General features: G+C 28.5%; 1 protein-coding gene across 4 annotated transcripts in view; it reads right to left on the bottom strand.

The window, feature by feature from the left end:
• The window catches only part of LOC111688019 (capon-like protein), a 292,117-nt gene that overhangs the window by 40,541 nt on the left and 225,372 nt on the right, over positions 1-26,204 (bottom strand). For 2 of the 4 annotated variants that reach the window (XM_046951998.1, XM_046951997.1), the window contains exons 3-4: positions 17,176-17,271; positions 16,936-17,103 (exon numbers count right to left, since the gene is read on the bottom strand). In XM_046951998.1, coding sequence (XP_046807954.1) covers positions 16,936-17,103; positions 17,176-17,271 — 264 coding nt within the window. Of the gene's footprint in view, positions 1-4,875; positions 6,080-16,935; positions 17,104-17,175; positions 17,272-26,204 lie in introns of those variants that run through there. The other 2 variants (XM_046951994.1, XM_046951995.1) reach the window with 2 other exon arrangements.

Below are 26,204 nucleotides of genomic sequence, written 5' to 3'. Positions count from 1 at the left end.
TCGGAAAATTATATTATAGAAATGATAAACGGAATGACAAACTTATTTATACCCTTCTCTCGAAGGTGAAGGGTATAAAAAGATGTGCACTACAAAATCTGTGATATGCCTGCATACTTATGTATGTTAGATGTAGGGTATTAGGTGTCAAACATCTTTATATAAACTCTTTTAATATGTGTTTATCTACCAATTCGGAAATGTGCTGACATTCATTGTCATTTAAAATTTTTTCGATAAAAATGTTTATTTAAAGAAAACACTTTGTTCACATTTGCTCAGATGTGTAATTAGCTATATTTGCTTTGCAAGTATTTTAAGAAATTTGTAAGAAAATATACATATTCACATAAGTATAAAGAATTTGTTGTTATTTTACCCTTGGGTGTACTTAACGAAATAATATTTCATAATTTTACAATATTTTGGTGGTTTGGTTATTGTGCCATTAACGATTTTCTGAAAATGTTCTGAAAATATTACAATATATATAAGCACATTAAACAAGGTTAAATGTTATTTTATTTAAAGATGCTGGGCAAAAAGACATTAATGTCATATTTTTCTTTTCAATTGTATACAATGGGGAAGGAGTTATGGTTGGCAGTTTTGTTTTATTATTTTCCTCAAATATTCGATTGTTTTGTGGTTCATTTATTTGTATGATTAATAGTTATGGGCCAAATCCGTACAGTTTGTCATTAATCACTTTTTATTTTAAATGTACAATATTGAGCAAAAACTAAAATATATGAAATAGCAAATTATGATTGTCAACCATAGAATATGACGTCAAAAATAGAACTCATAAAAGATGAATATTCAAACGATTGCAAGTGTTTATTTAGCCATTTTCCTCTACAGCTGATGAAGTCACATACATAAATTTAGCATTTCATAGATATTTAGGCATATCACAGATTCTTTGCAAGTGGTACCGCTGACATTTCATCAACTTGCAGAACAACATAATGAAATTAAACTGATTGTTTTTTTATATTGATGAATCTTTCCGATCCTTTTAAATGTAAAATTCATTAAAATATTGACTTTTCATCTTTGGTTGCTTTTTACTTTTGACAATTCAATCAAATCAAGAAATGACACATTAAATATGAATCATATTCATTAAAATATTTTGGCGCCTGAAAGAATGTCAACAAAAATTTTCGATTTTAAAAAATATTTGTAGACAGCATTTAAAAAAAAAATAGGTATTGAAAAGGAATTTATAATTAATATTTCAAAAAAAAAATGCAAGTTTTTCTCGAAAATTTCATTTGTCTAAAGGCGTAAAATATTTAGCAATTAACATATTTTCCATTCATAAGGTGTCAAACAAATTACGCACTCATTACTTTAGTGGGTTTTTGCAAACAACCACAAAATAATTTAAAGAAAATTTAAACATCAAACATTTTATTTATGGACATAAATTACAATTTTAGACACACGTTTTGGTTTTTTTAACATACAACTAAAAAAAATAAAATAAATTTAAAAGACTGCTAAAAAATTTAATTAAAAAAACTAAATGTGAAAAGTTTAGCATCCAAACTATTTGTAGGTAAAACATCTTAACATCTCTATAAATTTTATACGGCATTTTTATATTTTATTAAAAAAAAAACAGAAAAAAACAACAAAATTTTTATTAAAATAAACGTAAATATATAAATAAAAAAACAACAAAATATTAACAGCCAAAAAATATATTCTACATATTTGTTGTTAAAAGTCCACTACTCGTTTCCCAGAAAAATGTCGTTTTTTTCTGTTGAACATTAAACAATTTTTCAGACTAAACAAAATTAATATTTTTTACTATAAACTTAATATTCAAGAATTTAAAAAAATATGTTTAATAATCTGTTTTTATTTTTTATTGCATGCTATTGTGCACTTTTTATAATATAAAACAATATTAATTATTTAATATTTTTATTCAAGTTTTGAAAATGAGTTTTTTGATATTGTTTGTTTAATATTTTTTTATAATATTTTGTCTGGCAGGCATAAAAAACACGCAAATAAAAAGCTGAAATTTTAAAAATAATAACTCAGCAATGTTGTTTTAACAGCAGGTCGTATAAACATATTACATACCCTACAGAAATTAAAAAAGAATCTACTAAAACATCAAAGTTGTCATAAAGACAGTAAATAAGTAAATTTCTTTGAATAAGTCTATTAAAAGTGCTTTTGAAAAGTTTTTTTTTTAATTTAAAAAAGTAAAATTGTGCCATTAATAACGGATATTCCCACCAAAAACTTATATTAAAAAGGAAGGGGTTAAAATGTCAAAATGTACTTGCACAATAGCATTTACAACCGTTATTTTAACATGGGGAATGATATGGGAAGCAAGTACTTTTCACGATCAATTACAAATAGGGTGTTAGATAAGTGCTTACTACGATCGCCTGCAAGTAGAGAGTTAAATTACATATTTTCTTTCTGAGAGATAAAATTGCCTACGAAGATACATCCACCACGTTTCCAAATAATAATTTTCCTTTGTTTAATACCGAATCCATAAAGATAATATTATTACTTGTAAGCTATTACATGTAAGTTGTTGTTATAAGTGCAAGTCATTATCATGAATTTGCTGGGTATGAGGAAAGATCAACCCGTGAGAGTATTAAAATAAAATTAAATATCTATTTGCTACAATACCCAGCAAAAACTGATAATGTCTTTCAATTGTAACTACCTTCCTATAAATAAACTTTTCAATGACTACTACATATCGTCCTGATTTTAATAATTCCCAGGAAAAAATTTTAGAACCTGTTCTAAACACAACTAGTTCTAGAACGAATGCAAAGAGAACCACTTCAGATTATACTACTAGAAATTGTTTCTCGGAACATTGTTATGTTTCTAAAATATTTCCAAAGAGTTTTGAAGGAACTAGTTTCAATAAAAATTCATAAACATATTTTTATTGAAATAGAAAATGCGTTCACATCTTTAATATTGCATAAAATTGAACTATAAGGCTTAAAGATACCCTAATTGAATAATACCTAGCAAAAACTTGGTAATGGCTTTTAATTGTAATTACTTACCTAAGAACATATTTTTCAATGACTACTACATATGGTCTCGATTACATAGATATAGTTTAATAAGGTCTTACTAATAATGAGTTACATAAATACTTTCTAATTCATTAGTCATCTTGCCAGTGAAGATAACAATGCTGTATATGTTTATTAATGTGATTTACAATGACTACTTTTTCTAATTACTTGTAATTGTTTGTGGTAAGTACTTGCCTTCAATGACATCACCGTGTTAAAATAAAAAATAAAATGCATTTTATTTTTTTACATGGTAATGAAAGTTTTTACTGGGTAGTTTTCAAAATTTGACCTAATTTTAATAATTTCGAACAAAAAACGCTGAAAAAATTAACTTTTTTACATAAAGAGTATACGTTTTGTAAAGCTTCCCTGGCACTAGTTCTGAGGATGAAAAATTCGAACAAAAATCATTTTGATTAAGGAACTAATTCTAGAACATTTCCAAAGAACGAGTGTCGACTCCATAACGCTTCCTCAGAACCAGTTCCGAAAGTGACAATTTCAAACAAAAACCATTGGTCACAACGCCAAAGTAGAACGAGTTCAGGCTATAATTATGCGTTCTAGAACTAGTTGCGAAACTAATGCAATTTTTGCTTGGAATGGTTTATAAATAATGTCTAATTCCTAAGTCATCATTTCTTTGAAGATATAAAAGAACTACATTGACTTATGTTACTAATTACTTGTAAGCGATGGTGGTAAATACTTGTTTCCAATGACATCACGATTTTAATATACACGAAATAATCGAGTGTCACAGTTAAAAGCTCAAATTAGGGATTGAAATAACTGTTGTTAGATCTTACAGCGTAGACATATTCCGAACATTTTTCTGACAACATTGTCAGATCTAACAACCGTGAAAGCTATGTATTATTATTAGATCTTTTTATTTGAATCATTTCGGTTCTTTGGAAGTCAATAAACATCATTTAAACAAATAGTGCTTCTTTTGAAGTGGTGATAAATGTTATTCTTTAGGAATTACTTCGTTTTGTTTTTGCTGAGTATGAGAGTTTTTACAATCTATAAATTTACACTCAAATAATGCTGTAGGGTATCTAAAACAATATTAAAATGTTTTTAATCACAAAACTTTATAAAATATTTAAATTTAACTAAAATATATATATATATACATAAGTCACATGTGTCTATATAAATTTAAAAAAAGGCGATTTTATGACAAGAGATCTTGTACGTGTGCGTAAAAGATGGCATTCCTTTGGGGCCCAAAAGACATCAAAATGACTCTTTTAATTATTAAGATATGACGTTTAAAACGAAATAGCCATGACAACATAAACTGGTGGCATAGTATGATTATACGAGTCCAATATAAATAAATTAAGTTTAATGTGCAAAAATTTGTTTGTTGTAGAAAAATAAATATGGGAAATTGTTTTTTTTTGTTAATTTTTTTTTTGTGTTTTATGGTGTTTGCTTTTTCACTCAAATCAAGAAATATTGTTGTTATTTTCATTTTGATTTTCTTTTTTTTTGCAGCAAATTTTTAATGGCAACATGAAACTTCGCAGTTGTTTTAAACAACAAATACAATTTTTTGATAAATTGACAAACAAATTTCTAGGTATTTGTTTTTAATATTATATTTATTTTTCAGTTTTCGGTATTTTCTTTTAAAACATTATATTTTTTGACACTTTCAAAACACCTTATTTTTTCACTTTTTTGTTGTTGTTTTGGGTGCAGGTATTCTAAGAATAGATTTGTATTGAAAAATTTTGAAATTTCAGTTAATTATTTTTAATATAATTACTTGTTCACTTTGAATTCTGTATAAAAGAAAAAAATAAAATTTTTTCTGGTTGCAGTTAAAAATTTCATAAATTTTTATAATTATTATTTTTGTTGTTTGGTTTTTTAATTAATTAATAATTTACTTTGTTGTTGTATTTGTTTTTATTTTCTCTTATATATTTATTTATTTATTATTTTTTTATTTCTTAATCATTTTACATACACTTTGAATTTTTCATTTCATTTAAATTTTCCATATAAAATATATTTGTTCTTTATTTAAATTTGTATTGTTTTAAATTATATTTATATATGCGATGCGCCGTTGTTTGCTTAATGTATGAGACGCGTTTTTCTGTAGTTCGTTACAACTTATACGCCGTGTAGTACTAAATGAACTGATCTATAATGTGTTGTGTATTGCTTCTATTAGCTTACTCACTCAGCGATCGTTGAGAATGTTTCCATTTAAAACATGTGTGTGTTTGTAAGCTTTTTTAAAGCTTTTTCTGTTAACAAATTCTCTTAAACATGTGGAATTCTCTTTGGAAAATAGCATTTTTACTACTTAAATCAATTCCTTTATACAATCAGATTTTATCTATTAATTCCCTACATTACACAGTGGGACAATATATAGCTCCCCTACAAATGTACATTTTATTTAATTAATTTTTGTTAAAAATAACAAATTATAAGTTTTTCTTAAATGTATCTTTATGGAAAACATTCTGTTAACATCGGTTTTGTATTTCCAAAACCGAGAACAAATCAAATTAATTTCGAATACTCTGTTTTGAGGAGAAGCCATGCGCTCCAGTAACAGAACGTTCTACATGGATGTGTAAATATTATTCGTAAAGGAATTTTCCTTTTTCCCGACTATAGTTCGGCGAAAAACACCTTTTTGACTGGTCTGGCAACATATGAACGAATGATTTCAAGATATCATAGTATGGATTCATGTCTGGGTACATATTTCGGCTTTTTTTAATTAATACTTTGCTGTGATCGTTTAGTTATGTAGATCCAACTAGCAGCAAGATGGAACTCCCATTGCATCTTTATACAAAGTCATATGACTTCTCATGCTTTATTTCATAACCATCCAGCAAAAAAGAACTTCCAAAGAAAATATGTAGAATTTACTGGTGGTTATAATAAAATCTTACTTAAATGATTTAAACATTGATTGTCATAGGTGTGATGTTCTTTTTATTTAATTCCAAATTCCCGACTTTTAAAGTCATTCTTAGGAAGTTATTTTAATGTATTTTTAACTAATTTTTCAGAATTACGAATAAAATATTTTTAAATTTTGGTAACGTGTACTGTAGGTAATGTAGTTATTTCATATATTACTTGGTAATGAGATGTCGTCATCAATAACATAGTAAACATAAAACTGGAAAATCGGGTAATGAGATTCGTAACCAGTTATGTTTTGGTCATCGTCAAACAAAAATAAGTAGTTATTCACCTAAAAAGTAACTACTTACACTTTTCTCCAATATTACTTGCCTACTTACTGGGTAAGTAAAGATTTGGCTTAAATAATATGAAAATTATTAAGGGAAAATGACTAACACCCAGTAAAAAATAATTGATGTCATACTTTACAAACGACATCTTAATCACATCTAAAAATGCGATTATATATTTTTCGCTTTTATAAAGCAAATATTTTCTTACAAATGAAAGCCCAGTTAAAAGTGAGGAAAGAGATGGAAAAAAGTCACTACAAAACATATTCGAAGTACATCAAAATATGGTGAAAAACAAATGAAATTAACATAAGCATGTCATTGAACGAATTCGGTTTATTTTTGACATCCATATATCGGATTTTTATTGCATCTATGAATAAGATTAGATGTAGTTCATAGGTTTTCACCAAAATTGGAAGTACTTTAAGTATGTTATTTGCAGTGAAAATTATACTTTTTTTTCCTCACTAATTGTACATAAAATAACAATTAGTAAAGTATAGTAGAGCTTGGCCGACTTTATGATACTCTAGGGTAGGGGTAAATATTGATCTATCCTAATAAAAAATGGTAGAACAATTTACGTCTGCTTCAAAGTTATTTATATAGAATTTAATCGTGTTTGAACTTCAAGTCGTTACCAAATCGACAGTTTCATTTAAACTTCTAAAAGTCTAATTTTTATTAATATAACAGAACATTTAACATAATTATGAACCCAAAAGCCTTATTGTTGAAAGCATATTGTATGATTTCAGCAATTTTCAATAGCGTTCGTCCTTGGGCCAAATGAACAAATAACATAAGAGAACATATAACATAATTATGAGCTCAAAAACCCTATTCGGGATGCACGGTTGTATGAGAGCTAGGCGAAAAGCTGAACCGATTTCAACCATTTTCAATAGCGTTTGTCCTTGGGCCAAATAAAAGTATGTGCCAAATTTCATTAAATTATCTTAAAAATTGCGACCCGTAGTGTGAGCACAAGCTTTACATAGATACACAGAAGGACAGACATAGCAAAATCGACTCAGAAAGTGGTTCTGAGGCGATTGGTATACATTAATAATGGTGTTGAACCAATATTTTTGGGTGTTAAAAAACATCAGCATAAATGCATGATATCCTTCCCACTATAGTTGTGTGGGTTATAAAAGGAAGTCTTTACTGGACTCCTTATAACTAACGCAGACGGTATGTAGTTATCGTTAAAAAGTAAGTTCTTAAGTAAGTATGTGTCATTACCAAGTTTCTGCTTGGACATGCATCAAATGAGTAAAAAAAACTCAAGTCAATTTATAAAACTCTCTGCAATTTACGTAATTTTGTTCGTCTGGCTGCTGTTGCAGTATAAAATATTATTAATAAAAAGTTTTTTTTCACTTAATGGCAAAACTTTTCTTGCTATAATTATAAAAATTATCATTAACTTTATTCTCTCTTCTACAAATAGTAAATAAACATATGCTTTTTATCACAGTTTGATTTGTTTATTGTTTCTCTTAAATCATTAATCTCTTACGCATTTTCAGCAAAAAAGTGAAAAGTAAACATGTCTCAGGGCAACATTTTCTAAATGTATACAAAAATACACACACACACTATTATTCTCACAGTTCTTTATAAAATAAGTTTATATTTACATATTTTAATATTTATTGGTTACTTGTTGTTACTTTTATTACATTTTCCATGTAAACTTTTGTAAAAAGAAAAGTTTTCTTTTTCAGACCACAACATACATATGAGTGTAGAATATGTAAATGGAAGAGAGGGAGAGATAGAGAAAGAACGACAAAATGCAAAACTTTTAAATAAACAGTAATTTATTGCAATTGTCTACATGTCTGTGGGGGTAAGTGTAAAAAGACACAAGGAGAATAACAAAAACAACAGTAAATAGTAATTTAATAAAACTGCAATAATAATAACAACAACAACAGCAATGAATGATGGTGATGACGATAATGATTATCATTGTAATTAGCTTTAAGTAGAAGAAAGAGAAAAACTTTACGCAGTGCACTCGCATACATCTGTACATAATGTATTACAAGTGGTAAACAAACAAAAACAGCAATAATATAAACAAATGGGAAAAGGAAATGGTTAAGGAAAAGACTTTTCCTATGCCCTATATTCATTAGAACTTGATAGTAATTAAGTGAAGCAGTTCTATTTTAGTCACAATGAGGTTGGTTGTTTAAAAAGTTCACTAATCAGGATGTTCATACTTATGTTCCAAAAGCAAATAGAAAATTAATTAAGTCTTACAGTTTCCGTTAGAAAATACTAAAGTACTAATTGCAATTATATCCATAAACCTTTGGTTTACAATTGAACTACTATATAAACATTTATTTTATATTTATGTTTATTTTAAAAGTGTTGTTCGAGTACTCTAAAAATCACATGCTCCAGTACCTCATCTTTGAAACACATTAAGCCTACTCAAATTATGGTAACTGCTTTCTTGTACGATATTCAAAAGTGCATCATTAATTTTAATGGTATTCTTTCCAGCCACAATAATTGCGCGCACAGTTGTTAATTCTTTTCGGTTCAACGATTCATAATAAGATTTCATGAGGTTTATTATTTACATCTTGAATGTAAACAGAAAATACAATATAATAAAAAATGGAAAGTGCATTTAAGGAAAATGTCTGTTAAGAAAAATGTAAGTGTTTCATGTTGTTTATATACATATGTATGTATGTATTTACATTTAACTTTATAATTACTTTCGTGTGTATATTTTACAAGTACTTGTACAGTATACAAAAATATGTATACACCCTGCAGTTCAAGGTGGTCACACTGATTAAAAATATAGACTAGACTATAGACTAGACTATAGACTAGACTATAGACTAGACTATAGACTAGACTATAGACTAGACTATAGACTAGACTAGACTATAGACTAGACTATAGACTAGACTATAGACTAGACTATAGACTAGACTATAGACTAGACTATAGACTAGACTATAGACTAGACTATAGACTAGACTATAGACTAGACTATAGACTAGACTATAGACTAGACTATAGACTAGACTATAGACTAGACTATAGACTAGACTATAGACTAGACTATAGACTAGACTATAGACTAGACTATAGACTAGACTATAGACTAGACTATAGACTAGACTATAGACTAGACTATAGACTAGACTATAGACTAGACTATAGACTACACTATAGAATAGACTATAGACTAGACTATAGACTAGACTATAGACTAGACTATAGACTAGACTATAGACTAGACTATAGACTAGACTATAGACTAGACTATAGACTAGACTATAGACTAGACTATAGACTAGACTATAGACTAGACTATAGACTAGACTATAGACTAGACTATAGACTAGACTATAGACTAGACTATAGACTAGGCTATAGACTAGACTCTAGACTAGACTCTAGACTAGACTATAGACTAGACTATAGACTAGACTATAGACTAGACTATAGACTAGACTATAGACTAGACTAAAGACTAGACTATAGACTAGACTATAGACTAGACTATAGACTAGACTATAGACTAGACTATAGACTAGACTATAGACTAGACTATAGACTAGACTATAGACTAGACTATAGACTAGACTATAGACTAGACTATAGACTAGACTATAGACTAGACTATAGACTAGACTATAGACTAGACTATAGACTAGACTATAGACTAGACTATAGACTAGACTATAGACTAGACTATAGACTAGACTATAGACTAGACTATAGACTAGACTATAGACTAGACTATAGACTAGACTATAGACTAGACTATAGACTAGACTAGACTATAGACTAGACTATAGACTAGACTATAGACTAGACTATAGACTAGACTATAGACTAGACTATAGACTAGACTATAGACTAGACTATAGACTAGACTATAGACTAGACTATAGACTAGACTATAGACTAGACTATAGACTAGACTATAGACTAGACTATAGACTAGACTATAGACTAGACTATAGACTAGACTATAGACTAGACTATAGACTAGACTATAGACTAGACTATAGACTAGACTATAGACTAGACTATAGACTAGACTATAGACTAGACTATAGACTAGACTATAGACTAGACTATAGACTAGACTATAGACTAGACTATAGACTAGACTATAGACTAGACTATAGACTAGACTATAGACTAGACTATAGACTAGACTATAGACTAGACTATAGACTAGACTATAGACTAGACTATAGACTAGACTATAGACTAGACTATAGACTAGACTATAGACTAGACTATAGACTAGACTATAGACTAGACTATAGACACTAGACTATAGACTAGACTATAGACTAGACTATAGACTAGACTATAGACTAGACTATAGACTAGACTATAGACTAGACTATAGACTAGACTATAGACTAGACTATAGACTAGACTATAGACTAGACTATAGACTAGACTATAGACTAGACTATAGACTAGACTATAGACTAGACTATAGACTAGACTATAGACTAGACTATAGACTAGACTATAGACTAAGACTATAGACTAGACTATAGACTAGACTATAGACTAGACTATAGACTAGACTATAGACTAGACTATAGACTAGACTATAGACTAGACTATAGACTAGACTATAGACTAGACTATAGACTAGACTATAGACTAGACTATTGACTAGACTATAGACTAGACTAGAGACTAGACTATAGACTAGACTATAGACTAGACTATAGACTAGACTATAGACTAGACTATAGACTAGACTATAGACTAGACTATAGACTAGACTATAGACTAGACTATAGACTAGACTATAGACTAGACTATAGACTAGACTATAGACTAGACTATAGACTAGACTATAGACTAGACTATAGACTAGACTATAGACTAGACTATAGACTAGACTATAGACTAGACTATAGACTAGACTATAGACTAGACTATAGACTAGACTATAGACTAGACTATAGACTAGACTATAGACTATACTATAGACTAGACTATAGACTAGACTATAGACTAGACTATAGACTAGACTATAGACTAGACTATAGACTAGACTATAGACTAGACTATAGACTAGACTATAGACTAGACTATAGACTAGACTATAGACTAGACTATAGACTAGACTATAGACTATAGACTAGACTATAGACTAGACTATAGACTAGACAAGACTAGACTATAGACTAGACTATAGACTAGACTATAGACTAGACTATAGACTAGACTATAGACTAGACTATAGACTAGACTATAGACTAGACTATAGACTAGTCTATATACTAGACTATAGACTAGACTATAGACTAGACTATAGACTAGACTATAGACTAGGCTATAGAGTAGAATATGGACTGGACTATAGACTAGACTATTTACTAGGCTAGACTACTTACTAGACTAGACAATAGATTAGACTATATACTAGACTAGACTATAGACAAGACTGTAGACTAGACTATAGATTATAGAACATAATAGGCTGCAGACTAAACTATAGGCTATAGTAGACAATAGACTAGACTAGACTATACCACAGACTCCATTTTATATGTAAAATATTGATTATTACAAAAATCTCAACATGAAAATAACCTCCATTAATCTCCAAATACTTTTTGAAAAATTCAACTGCTTATCATAAATTTTTTTCACGATTGTTTTTTTAAGATAGATTTCACGGAAAAATTGTCAAATTGGCAACTTTGGTGACCAGTTATTTTTGGTATATTGGTTAATATCCTAAATTTTAGAAGAACACAGTCCATTATAATAACGAATGGAAATACGAGTAAAACACAGCAACAGTGCTTTTTAGAGAGCCTTGCTCTTACCCATAAATAGACTAGTAATATCAATCCGATAATATGCTCAGAGTTTAAAAAATCCAATGAAACTGCCTTTTTTATACGATTAATTTCGGATACACTGTCTCCTCGTAAAACTGCTGGGTATTTATGTACAGTTTAAATTGTGTTTAACACACATTCCCTAAGTAATATTTATTTTAATTGAAGATTTATTTTATAGACTTTTAAGATTACTAATGACGTCACTATAGACATAAATATGTGGAATTTAAAACTTAGATACATGCTTTCAAATAATAACACGTAACACATAATTATTAGAAAGATGTTTTTCAAATGTTTAGAGTTAGATGAAATCATTTGAACTTTGAAACTTTTCACGGAAGTTACCATGTACTCAAAGAAATTAGAATATTTATGTTTTAAATAGTATTAAGGGTCGGTTTCAGAGTGTCAGTAGATGCGGAAAACAAAAATCCCATGTAATAAGTTTTTGACAACCTATTGGCTGGCGAAATATGGGCTAAGGGTCAACTTGCTTTAAAGTTGAAAAAGCTAGGAACACTCAGCAGATCGCAATTTTCATTTAGAAAATCTCTTTTTCACATCGAAATATTGGTCATAGACCAACAAAACTATATATATAATGGGTTCTTATTAACTTCTATACCGATCTAGCCATATTTATCCGTCCGTCTGTTGAAAGCACGATAGTGTGAATAGAATATATAGCATGAGCTAGTTGATTGTAAAGTAAGGTGACCAGGCTTAATCTTATTAATTTGCTTCAAAAGAAAATTATATTTTTTATCAAAGACTATATTTCACAGTTGGTTAAAAGTACTGGTAAAAGTGTAAAAAATTCTTATACTTAAACATTTTGCGAATACAAAATTGGCTGAACAATCCAAATTTATTTTTGTAAAACTCTAAACCAACACTGTTAAACTTGAATTTATTTTAGTTTTTGTTTTTGCTTTCTTTTGCTACCAAAAAGAAGAACAACATTTGGCGGTGCTTCTTTTGTTTATTTGTATTTATAAATATTTTAATTCTATGTTTGTTTTGCTTTTCTTTCTTTTTGCGTGAAATAATTAATCATTATTTCAACGTCTTGTCCAATATTTTGGATCTAATTTTGGATACAGCAAAGTGGCAAAAAGATCGAACGCAAATTGCTCGAGAGTATTTGTATTTGAAAGAAACGTATGTTTCGTTTGAATAAAAAGTGTGTATTTTTTTGTTTTTGAACAACAAAGCGTATGATTGTTATTAATTTGTTAATATTTGTTTTTGTTTTAATTGCCCTTTTGCTAAGAAAATAACTAAGTTGGTTTAATATAAAGAGTTTTTCCTAGAATTATAATAAAATTATTCGTAGATATGTATACATATGTATATGTTCATAAATTCAAATATAAATATATACATTCATAACTAAAGACGTAACATATTCGTTTAAATGTCCATAAATAAATTCTGAACGTATTGTTCACTTTCATGCTGGCAGATTTATATATTTTCAGGTGCAAAAAAAGAAAACAAATCCAACTGTGAGTGTATCATAATAGAAGATGATTTATGACTTGCTGGCTGTCAAGTTATAAGAAATACTTGAGTATGTTAGTTTCATTAAGTGGTTGGTAATAGAAAAATATGTTTTTGATGATTTCTTAAACTAGATTTTACTAATAAACAAAAAGATTTTTGATAAGATTTTGAATTTTGAAATTTAAAATCACTTTATACAAACATAAATCATATGTGTTCGGTTCCAATGTTTTATTGTATCTATCCATTCGAATGAAAAAGGATTCGAAGAACAACAAAAAATATCTTATAAAAACAATTCTTGTAGAGTGATTGAAAATCGACTTAAAATAAAAAAAAGAAAAAAATTTAACACACGTTCATTACGGCCACTTTCTTTGTATTAAGATGAAAATCTTAATTTCGTTTGGAAAGCAAAAATAAATTTTTGACAAAATATTTTTGAAATAAAAATTCTCGCAAAAATATGCAAAATTCTCTCAGGTTGTGTTAGCAGTTTAAAACATATTGATTTCTTTAAGTTGTCTGAGTATTTATATAAATGGAAAAATTTTGGGTAATTTCGATTTTACAGCAACATTAAATTGCCCAAACAATTATTTCATTAAGAAAATAAACAATTTCAATTCTATTTAAAGATTTTTATTAGTGGAAATGGTTCATAGTTCGTTTGGATAGTTTTAGTTGAGAATCATTCACAAAAAGTGTTGTTTATACAGTGAAACCTATATAAGTTGTACAACCAAAATTTAAACATAAAATATATTTTGTATTTTTTTTTTCTTCTTTACTACTTCTTTACTACTACTGTTTAAGCCATACTGCCAGATTTGAAACCCCTCATATCGTGCAAGTCCATTAATTTCTTTATTTATATGTTTCTTTTATAAATATTCTGTTTATTTTATGTGGTTAAAAAAATCTCTGTATCATAAAAGACACTACAATTTAGGAAAATACAAAAAAAGAAAACTAAATAAATTTTATTAGGACAATGACAATAAAATATGACTGCAGTAACAAAAGTAACAGCTGTATTTAAAAGCAACACTTTTACGACAATATGTGCCGCAAAAACCCAAACAAAACGTGAGACAGACGGACAGACAGACGCACAAGATATAAACATAGAAGTTTTGTCTCATTCAAAAGACTCAATATTGCGGCAACAAAAAAGAACCGAATTTTATAATTTTCTTCTATTTATTTATACCGAAATAAAATACATTTGGAAGCACGACTAAGTTTTTTTTGCCCCTCAAAACATTTGCTTGTGTTTTTCTTTCTATTTTAAAAAGTAATAAGGAAATGTTAAAACCATGTGCATGTTTAGATCGTAAATTTTTAATATGGTCACCGCCATTCTTAAATGCAAAATGAACATATTTACTTGTTCGAATGTACGTTTGTACAAAATACATTTTTCATTTTTATTTAAATTGCAAATAAAACTAAAAATTGCCAAAATAAAATGGACTTGTGGAATGAAATTTTTTGCAAACGAATACGAAATTTTAATAAGCTACAGTTTTTATTTAGCAATTTTTTAAATTGAAAGTTAATAACTGTGCACAAAAAGCGTGCTAAAAAGCGTCACAACTTAAAATAAAGTACTTATGTATCTGATTATATGTAAGTCATTTAGAGAGCACTTATAAGTAATGCAGACGAAAATTAGTAGTCACTAAATAGTAAGTGTTTATGTAAGTACAAACCGTTATCGAGTTTTTGCTTGAATTTTTTCCAGTGAAAAGATCAGTTGCCTTATAAACACTATGACTCTGGTTCATATTATCGCTGGTTTACTCAGAAACCTCTCTGTAAGCTAGGAGATAGTACTTATAAGTAATGCAAACGGAAAGTAAGTAAGTTGAAAAGTAAGTGGTTATGTAAGTACAAACCAAAATTTGCTTGCAATTAAATAGCCAAGCAGTGGTCCAGTTTGTAGAAAATTTTCGTTACAAACACAATGTTTCCGCTGGCTTACTTAATAAACTCTCTGTAAGCTAGCGTAGTAGTACTTCTTTTACTTTCTAGTTGTAAGCGAGAGTAGTAAGCACTTTTATTCAAAAACATCACCGTTTTAAAAAATTTGTTCGATTGTCATTTTACTAGCTTCATAACTCATTATATTTCAAGTGGAAGGTGGGCATTTTAGCATCCGTGTCGAAAAATAAGTCAAGTTTACAGCAAGTAATTTGTAGAAATGTAGCGGTAAAACAGAAGTATGTACTCGAAGCCTCAGCATTACAAATAATAAATTCCGGGGGATTCAATATGGGCCAATCATTACGAAATTTATCACAGATTTTTGCCAGTGAGAATATCATAGACTAGGAATAGATAGACTAGGAATCTATTAAACAGAAATTATATATGGGCTTGGATCGGGTATTGACAAATCTTTATGAAATTTGTTAAAGAAATTACACACAGAGAAAAAACATGCTAGTGGTAACCAAGTTTTAAGAGTAATATATTATGGTTAAAACTATGACTAGTAACCATTTTTAAATATCATACTATGATTAAGTACAGTTAGAATATTTTACCATTATATTTTGTTTCAGAGAATAATACTCAAATTTATGATTACTGTAAACATAAAAATTTTTGCAGTAACTAAAATATCGTTTAAATTTAATCAAAATAACTATTAAATGTTTTTGATAACTAAATATTGTTATAGTAAACATAGTATATTTGTAGTAACTATGCGTTTTCTCTACTGTTCTGAGGTTGAATCTGTTGTGAATTCCTTAAAAATTTGTGCAGAGGACTCTGGAAAAACGGCTTAATCAGGAAGTATGTTTATATGTAACGATGAAATTAAGAACCACACAGTTCCATATTGCCTTCACTTTCTAAAGTAGGGTATATCCAAAGTATGAAAATAATTTGAATTGTACTTTTTCTTTAAATGCTCATCATATGCAAATAATACTACAACAACAGTAATAAAAAAAAAACTCAAGACGAAAAATAGACGACGACTATACCACCAACACCACCGACAAAATATATGACTACTGGAAGTTTGCCAATACAATTAAGAGAAAATTTTTCATATTTCGTACAAATAAAATGGACAAAAAATATATTAAATCAAATGCACATAAATATATATATCATAGTTTGCTATTAAATATTAAATAACGAAGACGCTGAAACGAAGGTAAAATACAAATCGGAAACAAATACACTTACCTTTTTATGACTTTTAAAAACAGAACATTTAAATGTATCTGTACTGGCATCTCTTGCAATATAACTAAATATTTTGAGATCACTACTGTCATGGGATACATAAAATATACGATAAACAGGATGATTTAATAATTCTATTTCCTCGCAATCATTCGACCAATTCTTTTTCTAAAAATTAAAAGAAAATTACAAAAAAAAATATTATCTCTTGTTTAAAAATTCTTCATATATTTCACTTACTTTTCTGCGGCGTTTTTTAAGCACAACTCTTACACCATTGACGGAGATGTGGATGGTGACTTTACGTTTTTTCAAATTTTGCACTTTGCATTCGTACTAGAAAATTTAGTGAAAAAAAGAAAGAAATCATAAATTATTAAAAATGTTTTTGTTTTATTTATGTTGGTCATTTAAAAATAGAAAATTGAAAAAAATAGAGAAAACAAACAAAAAAACTATAAAACTACTGGCAGTTGAACAAACTTTGTTTTTTATTTTTAGAGCAAAATGAAACAAAAAACTTTTGTATAATTGTTTTTCTCACTTTTTTTTTAATTAGAGGAAAACTTTTTATTAAATGGTTTTTTGGTTAGTTTTGCTAAAAGAACTTAAAATGAAAGTAAAATACTAGTATTTACTTTGTATTTCATAAAAAAACTTTTTTTAGGCAGTATAATGTTTGAAATGCAATTTAAAACAACGTTGTGCCATAGCTTATATGAAAGCTACGGCCAGATATGAACAGATTATGAAATGTTGTGGATAGATTTATGTTTACATAAAATTTATTTGTGCTAAATTTCATTTTGATATTAATCTTTAAAAAAATTGTATCTTTATAGAAAATTGTACACAAAAGTTTAATTTTGAAAAAAATATACGATACAATTTTTCTTTAAGAAAAATTTCTATTAAATGTTTAAATTATGGACAATTTTTCAAAATTTTTAATGAAATTTTTCCTTTAAAAAAATTCGGAAAACTTTCTATTTGTTAGAAATATTTTATAAAACATTAAATATTATTCTTAAAGAAAATTGTGTATGAAAGTGCTTTACGTGAACACCTGCAGTGTGGGCCTTTTTCTATGGTGATATTTTCATCAACTGGGTGAACTTCTGTAACATTATCTAATCCAGCATTGCCGTTTTGGACTTTTTCCACCAAATTTTGTAGGATATTTTTTCATTTGGTAGGATGGTAGTTTAATTCGTTTTTTTTTTGTAGGTTTGTCAAATTACATACTTTGAAAGAATTTTAACAATTTAATTAAACATTTATTTGCTGTATTAAAACATTAACATTTTTGTATAACAAAATTTTATTATATAGCTCCAATAACAGGACTTAAGGATTGAAATCTACAGATTTTTTAGAGCCATTTATGTTAATTTTATCACAAATTTCATCGTAATTTTGAAAACGTCCTAATGTGCGAGTTAAGGCAGAATTTTGTCTGAAATTGAAAATGGTTAAGACCAGTACATTATTTCACCTAGTCCCCAGACAAGTGAACCCCCCAATTTTTGAGGTAATTTAGCACATGCTCTTCTACGGTACCAGAGACGAACCCTATTGAAAATGTTTAATATCGGTCCATTATTTCACCTAGCACCCATACATCTGAACCCGCCGAATAGGGTTTTTAAGTTCATAATTATGTTAAATATACTCGTATCTCGACAAAAATTTGAAAAACCATGTTCTATACTAGCCTTGATATCCATCATGAGTTTTATAATTATAGGACCTTATTTGACCTTAGTTCAAAATTTGACTTAAATGTCACAATTTTATTCAACATTTCGTCCTCGAGCGACTACAATTTCATACTTGTTTTGAACATTAGTTTTCCGATTTGTTTTGGTTCTGGACGACATCGTCGATCGTTTTAAACAATTATATATAGCAAATTCAATTGAATAATTTTAATCCTTGTTATTAGGTCAGGCGCGAATCCACCAGAGGAAGGGAAAGGAAGAGAAAAGGAGAACTCTTCAAAGTGTACTTTTTTGTTTTAGAGCTTAAAACACAATTGAGCATATAAGGTAGAAGAAGGGGGACCATACGCCACTCTGTTTTTGAGGTCTTTTCCAATTAAAACCAGAATACATATTCTCAATTTTGATCTTGAATTGTATACTTAGATATGTGGGCTTTAGTTTTATCCGACTCAATCATTGGTTTGTCATCTAAATGTGCATATTTTTTGACATTTCCGCACTGATCAAAAAGGGCTATACCGCCCACCTTTATTTTCCCTTATTGTTCACTATTATTGACATTATATAACCAATCATAATATTTTTTTAATCACGTGAACTAAAAAATTTTGCACAAAAATTCACATAATTAAATATTATTACAGTCCATTGAAAAAAAATTAACGGCGTATTCCTACGTCTACATATAAAATTAATCATTAAAACTTTCAGGATTGATAGATAATTGATAAACGGAAATGAAATTTAAAAAGGGGATAAAATCGATTACTCGGTATTTTATTCGGGTTTAGTAGATGGCGAATGATCCCCCTTTCTACCCTATTCTCCTTACAGATTAATTTTAAATAATGAGCTACACTATATGTTTTCTTATTAGTTTTCCCCCATATGTCAGCATAATAAATTTTAATTTTTTTAATGAAATTTGCAAAAAGGGAAAATTTAAACTCATCACAAATGCATAAATTATTTGCCTATTATCATAGGATGTCATATTAAATGACACAAAAAGGAATGATTTAAATTTTATTTTAAGAATAAAAATACTAGTAGGTTTAGAAAAAACGCACACACACATACACTAAAAATTACAAGCATAATTTACTATAAGATATTTTTTCCTTTTGTCTTTGGCAAAATGTATGACAATGGCAGGAGCAGTAAACTTGAGTATGAATCGTGTAGTAAAAACTTGTAAAGTACATGATAAAGTATAATTTTCGAGGCTTATTTTCCTTTCTTATTTTGCCAAAATCCTCAAAGATAACAGAAAAATGTAGCAAGTAAATTTTTAAAGAAAGACAAAAACACACAAACATGTTGCTAAATTATTTTAAAATGACTTTTGAAATTTGTGACATACAGTCTGGTTTGTTTGAAAATAATATACGATAAAATGACTCACTTACACTTTTACTTAGCAAGAATATGATATGAGCATAATTTTTGAGATGTTATAAAAAAACGAATGAGCAGGAAGTACATTAGATATAGAACAGAAAAAAATACCAACAAATGTAGATGTATTTTGTAAATGCTGCGAATTAATGGTGTCAAGTTTAAGGCACATGTGGTGGTAATAGCGTTTTACCACAAAGTAAGTGTAGAGTTGGAAAATAAGAAAATTTGATTTTTCCAAAGGGAATAATATTTCATCATAAATTATGTACTTAATTTTTGAGCTAACGTTGTCTTCATATTTTCTTTCCGTGTCAGGGAAACAAATATCAGGTTTATATTTTGTTATATCTCATGATAAATGTCTGATATAGATACATATGGTATGTATGTATTTATGTATGTACTTCTATATAATATGTTTAACATATTAGAATTTCATGCGATAAATAAGTAAATATGAATGAGCTTGAGGCACAACACAAGAAAATAAAAACAAAATTCTGAAAAATACAAATCTGTAGGTTTTATAAGTTAATATTTGTCAAATTGTTCAAATATTATTCATTAAAGCTTTATTTTTGATTTCCACAAGTGTTAAATATTGAATTAACTTTCATATATTTACAGTACACATGTACTTTACTGCTCTTTCAATGTTACATTTTTTTTAAATTTAAGAAATTTTTGTGAATTTTTGATTTATACAAAGCATAAAAAGTTTATAAAAAAAAACGCTTTTCACTACTTACTCATTTTAACGATGTTACTGGAGGAAAATACATACTAGACTCGCCCTCAAATCACTACTTATATAAGTACTTATAAATAAGGAGTTAAAAGTTATTTTATTGGTTTGTACAGAAAATCTATTTTCTTTCTGTGTGTGTAAAACAGAGGAGCTCAATATTGTCATTACAGCACGCGTGATAGGGTAAGGATATTCTGCTGACACTAAGTTGAGACTATTTTTATACTTTAAGGTGACCAATATTTTAGTGCATTACAAACATTAGCACAAACATGATATCCATCGTTGTATAGTAGTGAAGATTATAAAAATTAACTAAAATACGATGTCATTTTAATATTGACTCAGGACCCTATATTAAATTTTATGTTTCAAGATTTAATAAGAATCATTAATAGTCTTTTGTTTCCGAAGTGTGTTATCATTTAGTCATTTTTTTTATGTATGTATATATGAAATATATTTTGATAGGGTCGAAAAGATGTATTTTAAGGGATTATCAGATAAAAACTTTATACGTGTGTATTATGGGCCTTTGCCAAAAATTTACCAGAATGATTTGTCACTTTTAATTCCGAGGTCGTTATTTTTTCAGGAATTATATTCGATTAATTGTTTTTTGAATCGATGTTGATGACCTTTTATGGGAGATATGTATGAGCGATAATGGGTCAATTGTAAAACATTTTAGCAGGATGATTTATCTGTACACAGAATATGCTCATGTCGAATTTTATCTGGAAATAATAATTTAATAATGAACTATGTGATATTAAGTGATTTTTAGATGACATATTATAGACCGATCCGAAAAATATCTTATACAAACTCTATCCAAGTTGAATTTTATCCCGATTACTTATAGTTAATTATATTGTTATATGGAAGTTGTGACCAATTATGAACCGATACGGGAAAAATTTCGCATAGCCATTTATTACAAAACATATTCACTTTGAATTTTACCAAGATGTGCGTTTATGCGATTTTCGGAAATGGACCTTATATGGGAGCTATGACTAATTATATACCGATTAGGAAAAATGTAGAGAGCAGAGTGATTGACACATAAGCAAAACATATTTGATTGATCGATTAAATACGCACGTTTAATTGATTTTCGGAAGTAGGCCTTATATTTTAGCTATTACCAATTGTGGACCAATACAAATTTATGTTTGTATTAAGATATTTCTTCATGTTATATTTACATGCAGAAGATTTTCCTTTAAAACCGATATTTGTATGATAAATCGATTTCTGAAAATAATATACATTTGTAGGAGAGCTTTGAGAAATTTTGGATTGATTATTATAATTTTGAACATAATTGATCCCTGAGCGAAATAGTGTGTGACAAAAATAGAATTATTTAAAAAAAATCTCAAGAAACAATCCTCTAATAGACTATTATAAATCCTTAATGTGTTTAACTCTTAAACCAAATGAGAGCATGAAACTATTTTAAATTATGTGCTCTACCTCTGCTTAAAATCGCAGTTGGTAAGTTAGACCGAAATATACATTGTAGTACTAAATTAAATTATTTTCTTTTATTACGAAAAGGTTTAATACACTAGACTTAACATGATGATTGTTCTTTTTTTTTTGTTTCTTTAGTTTTATTATACTTATTTCTCATTAACTTTAACTGAACATTTAAATATCTATACATAACAGGGATCTCGTCCTAAATAGATTCTTTTACCACACAATTCCTTAACAAAAAATACAAATAAAATAGCAAACATAGATTATTGTTATTTGGTAATCAGATATTTTCAGTAAATGTTAGCATGTGTGTTTTAACAGGAAGGAAGAGAATATGTAGTATACCCAGCTGTTCTGCTAGGAATCAAGAATATATTAAGTAAAGTAAATAGTGAACTTTTAGTCTCTAGTTTGGAACAGACATTCTGAACTGCAGGATTATTCTATCTTCATGAGCATGTATTAGTTAAATACAATGAAATGAAATTATGGTTTATCGTAGTTAAGTGATGTACTTGTATATGTATGTACACATGTCCTTACATGTCAGTGTGAGTGACACTACTCAAAAAACTTTTTTTGTGTTTTGTTTTTTTGAAAGGAGGCAGTCATAAAAACTTTGTTTATTATCATTAGGGTTTATTTGGTAGACACGTAGATGTATGTAAGTGTTTGAATGTTGGCATTTTTCTCATTGTACAAGATGTAAAGAAATAATTGAATTTTTATTAGATCTAATATGTGAAGGATATTTGTTGTTCAAGTATTTAGAAGAGTATTTACATGTGTGCTACTTATTGCTAAATTTCATTATAAAAACAACAACAAAAGGAGAACAATATGAAACATGTTTGTAAAAGTAGAAATTGAAAAAGTTTGCTATGATTTTAATAAAAAATGTTGTGGCATACTTTTAGGTTGCTAAAGAAAATATTATTATTTGCTGGAAACCTAACAACAAATTAGAAAACTTTTGAATTTTATATAAATTTCTAATCAAATGAGTTTTTAACTACATATGCTGTTTTCAGAAATTGTTATTTTTAAAAATATCTAAAATAATTGCAATTTTAAATGCTTTTTTTTAAATTCTAAACAAAATATAAATTATTTTTTTTTTTGGTTGCTAAAAATAAAATTTATTTGCTTTACAGCAAATTTCATCACCTGACAATTACGCAATAAAATATGCTACAATTTTTTTATAACAATTTTATTTAACCCTGAAATATACTATAAATATTTAATAATTTCCCACCTAAAAGTATACTTTAAAAGTTAAAAATTTTATGTCAAGCATAACCTTACTTTAAGTTACTCGTTAGCAAACTACTTCCAACAAAATGAAATATGTAATAAAATGTTCATAAAAAAAATCAAAAAAGAATCCTTGATGTCTGCTTTAATTTTACTTTTTGTCTCGTTTTGCTCATAAAACATTTGTCTTACCAAATGTTAACATGATGCTAAAACAATGGGAAAAATTAAACTCAGGCTAAAACAAAGGCAAATATTTTTGTTAAAATTCTTCATGAAAAATCCTTTATCATCACATTTGGCAGAGACAAAATATGTGTGGCTCAGATGTCAAGGCACTTAACGTTAACATCCCTTCTCTATTTTATTTGATTTGATTTTTTTGTATTTGTTGTGCGTGAAATGAAATTCATTGATAAACGTGTAAATATGATAATGTGTTGAAATATATAAACTTTTCTTTCTTGTCTTACGGTGAAGGCAAGTTTATGGTGTTTTTTTCATTTTACTCAAGTACCAGTATTTCGAGGGGTCGGGGGTGTTAAAAATCGATAACATAAATTATAAAGAACAACAAATGTTTAAAAGTTTTCTTGAGCCTTTTTAAAAATAAATCAACAACTTTGTATATTTACCGCTCTAATACTATGTTGCATAGGAAACCGGAGGGAGAATCCTTAAAGTTTAGGTTTAGCTTAGAATAATTAAAAAAGTTTTATTTCCCTTTTTAGGGCAAAATAAATTTTATTTGTAGTCGTAGACTTTTATAATTTGATATATGTACATATGTGGATAATTAATTAGCACACATTAAAGAATTGAAGAAAATGTTCTAATGTCAGTAGTTGTGGTTCTTCGAGCGACTTTAAGAGGTCCAGGAAGGCACTGGTGTGAGTATTTAGATGATGAGAATGTTTGCAGGAACATGGAAGTGCTCATAGCATCAATTGGGTGTTTTCACCTGATTATTGGACCGCCCTTCTATCGGCTCTAACCAATGACTGTCGCAGTTAGATTGAGCTTGACTAGTGACTCCTATCAGTCCTCAAAAGGGCTACTACGGCAGGACAAGTGTTGATCTGCATACGCGTCATCCTTCTATTGTGAGCAAATGACTACTACGGAGGTGGACAAAGCGCTAAGCGCAATCACAATTCAAATGCATGTGGTGATTTGGACGCTTAAATCCTCTCAAGTTAATAACAATATTATCATTCAAAATCTCAAAAAGAATCAAGTGAAGCGAATGTCGATAGAGAAGGAAAAAATCAAGATACCGAAGATGATATTAATTCAGATGTTTCGGCAGATTCTATTGGGTCAATCCCAATAAACTCCGAAGGATATATAAGACACTTTCAAATCCCCTGATGCAAAGAGAATCAATTTCAAAGAAGTTAAATATATAAGACACTTTCAAATCCCCTGATGCAAAGAGAATCAATTTCAAAGAAGTTAAATAAAACCAAAAAGAATTATTCGGAGCTTTCCGTTTTCTTATACATATAATGACAAAGTCACATCATACGGAATCCTACAAGAAAGTGATGTAAAGTAATCAGGTTATGGTGAAGATGAGCTTGTCGACCAAATCAATCTCAAAAGAAGAAGTTTCTGAAACGAAACTCATTCCAACGCAGAAAAACTGAAAACCAAAAGAAAACACCGTGAATACACTCGTAATCCCATGGGCAAAATGCAAATAGACCAGTATGCCTCATGGTGGTTACCTAAAATTTACTAAAGTTTGTCTACATCTACCTAAAAGATTTAAACTTTAATTTCCTTATGCTTTTCCATTACCCAAAACTGTACGATTGTTAAGCAGTCTTTAATACATTTCAAATTATTTACATTTTTCCTTAAACACATAAATTTTCTCATGTACACACATACGCCCTCTGATGTGCATATGTGTATGTTAGTACGCAAACATATTTGCCATTTCAAAGATTAACTCTTGATTGCTTCTATTATGTCAACTTCATTTGGGTCCTTTTCTACACTGCTTTTACTCATTGGATTTTCAACTAACTATGACTACATGTTTACAATACGCTTTAAGCTCTTTAATGCCCTATATTATTTCAGCATCAGCATTTCTATTGAAATATTCCTTTATCCAAATAGGTCGCACAAAAACAACTATAACAGCAACAATATTAGCAGTAAAAAGCCGAAAAAAACCAACAACAACTAATCAGTGTAAATAGCAGTGTCACATTTGATTACATTTAAGATTTGTGTGCGTCAGAAAATATTTTGCATTGAAATCTTGACACGAATGAGATTAACTGCTGAGAGACAGTGTATTTGGCTTAAAGCACTTGCTTAGACGTCAAATTATACCGAATGATAACCAAACAGAAGGAATTAGCGAGCATTTTTGAACAAAATACGCTATACCTTAAGGCGTTAACTATAAAATCAAGTTTGGTTATATACTAACTGCTGTTAAAATATCATTTTATTCTGTATATAGTAACATAGCTAGGCAGCAATTAATAATAATGTTAAGGACAACGATAACTAAACAGTGGATGAAACAAACACATACAAGAAGGACTTATTTCACAGTTACCTTTTTCAACCATAGAGCGGGCTTAGGAGACGACTCACAATCACTCCTTAGAACTTCTACTACGCCA

The sequence above is a fragment of the Lucilia cuprina genome, chromosome 5 (genome assembly GCF_022045245.1).
Source record: "Lucilia cuprina isolate Lc7/37 chromosome 5, ASM2204524v1, whole genome shotgun sequence".
NCBI lineage: Eukaryota > Metazoa > Arthropoda > Insecta > Diptera > Calliphoridae > Lucilia > Lucilia cuprina.
Note: the sequence above shows the minus strand (reverse complement) of the source record. Positions and strands in the feature narration are given on the sequence as shown.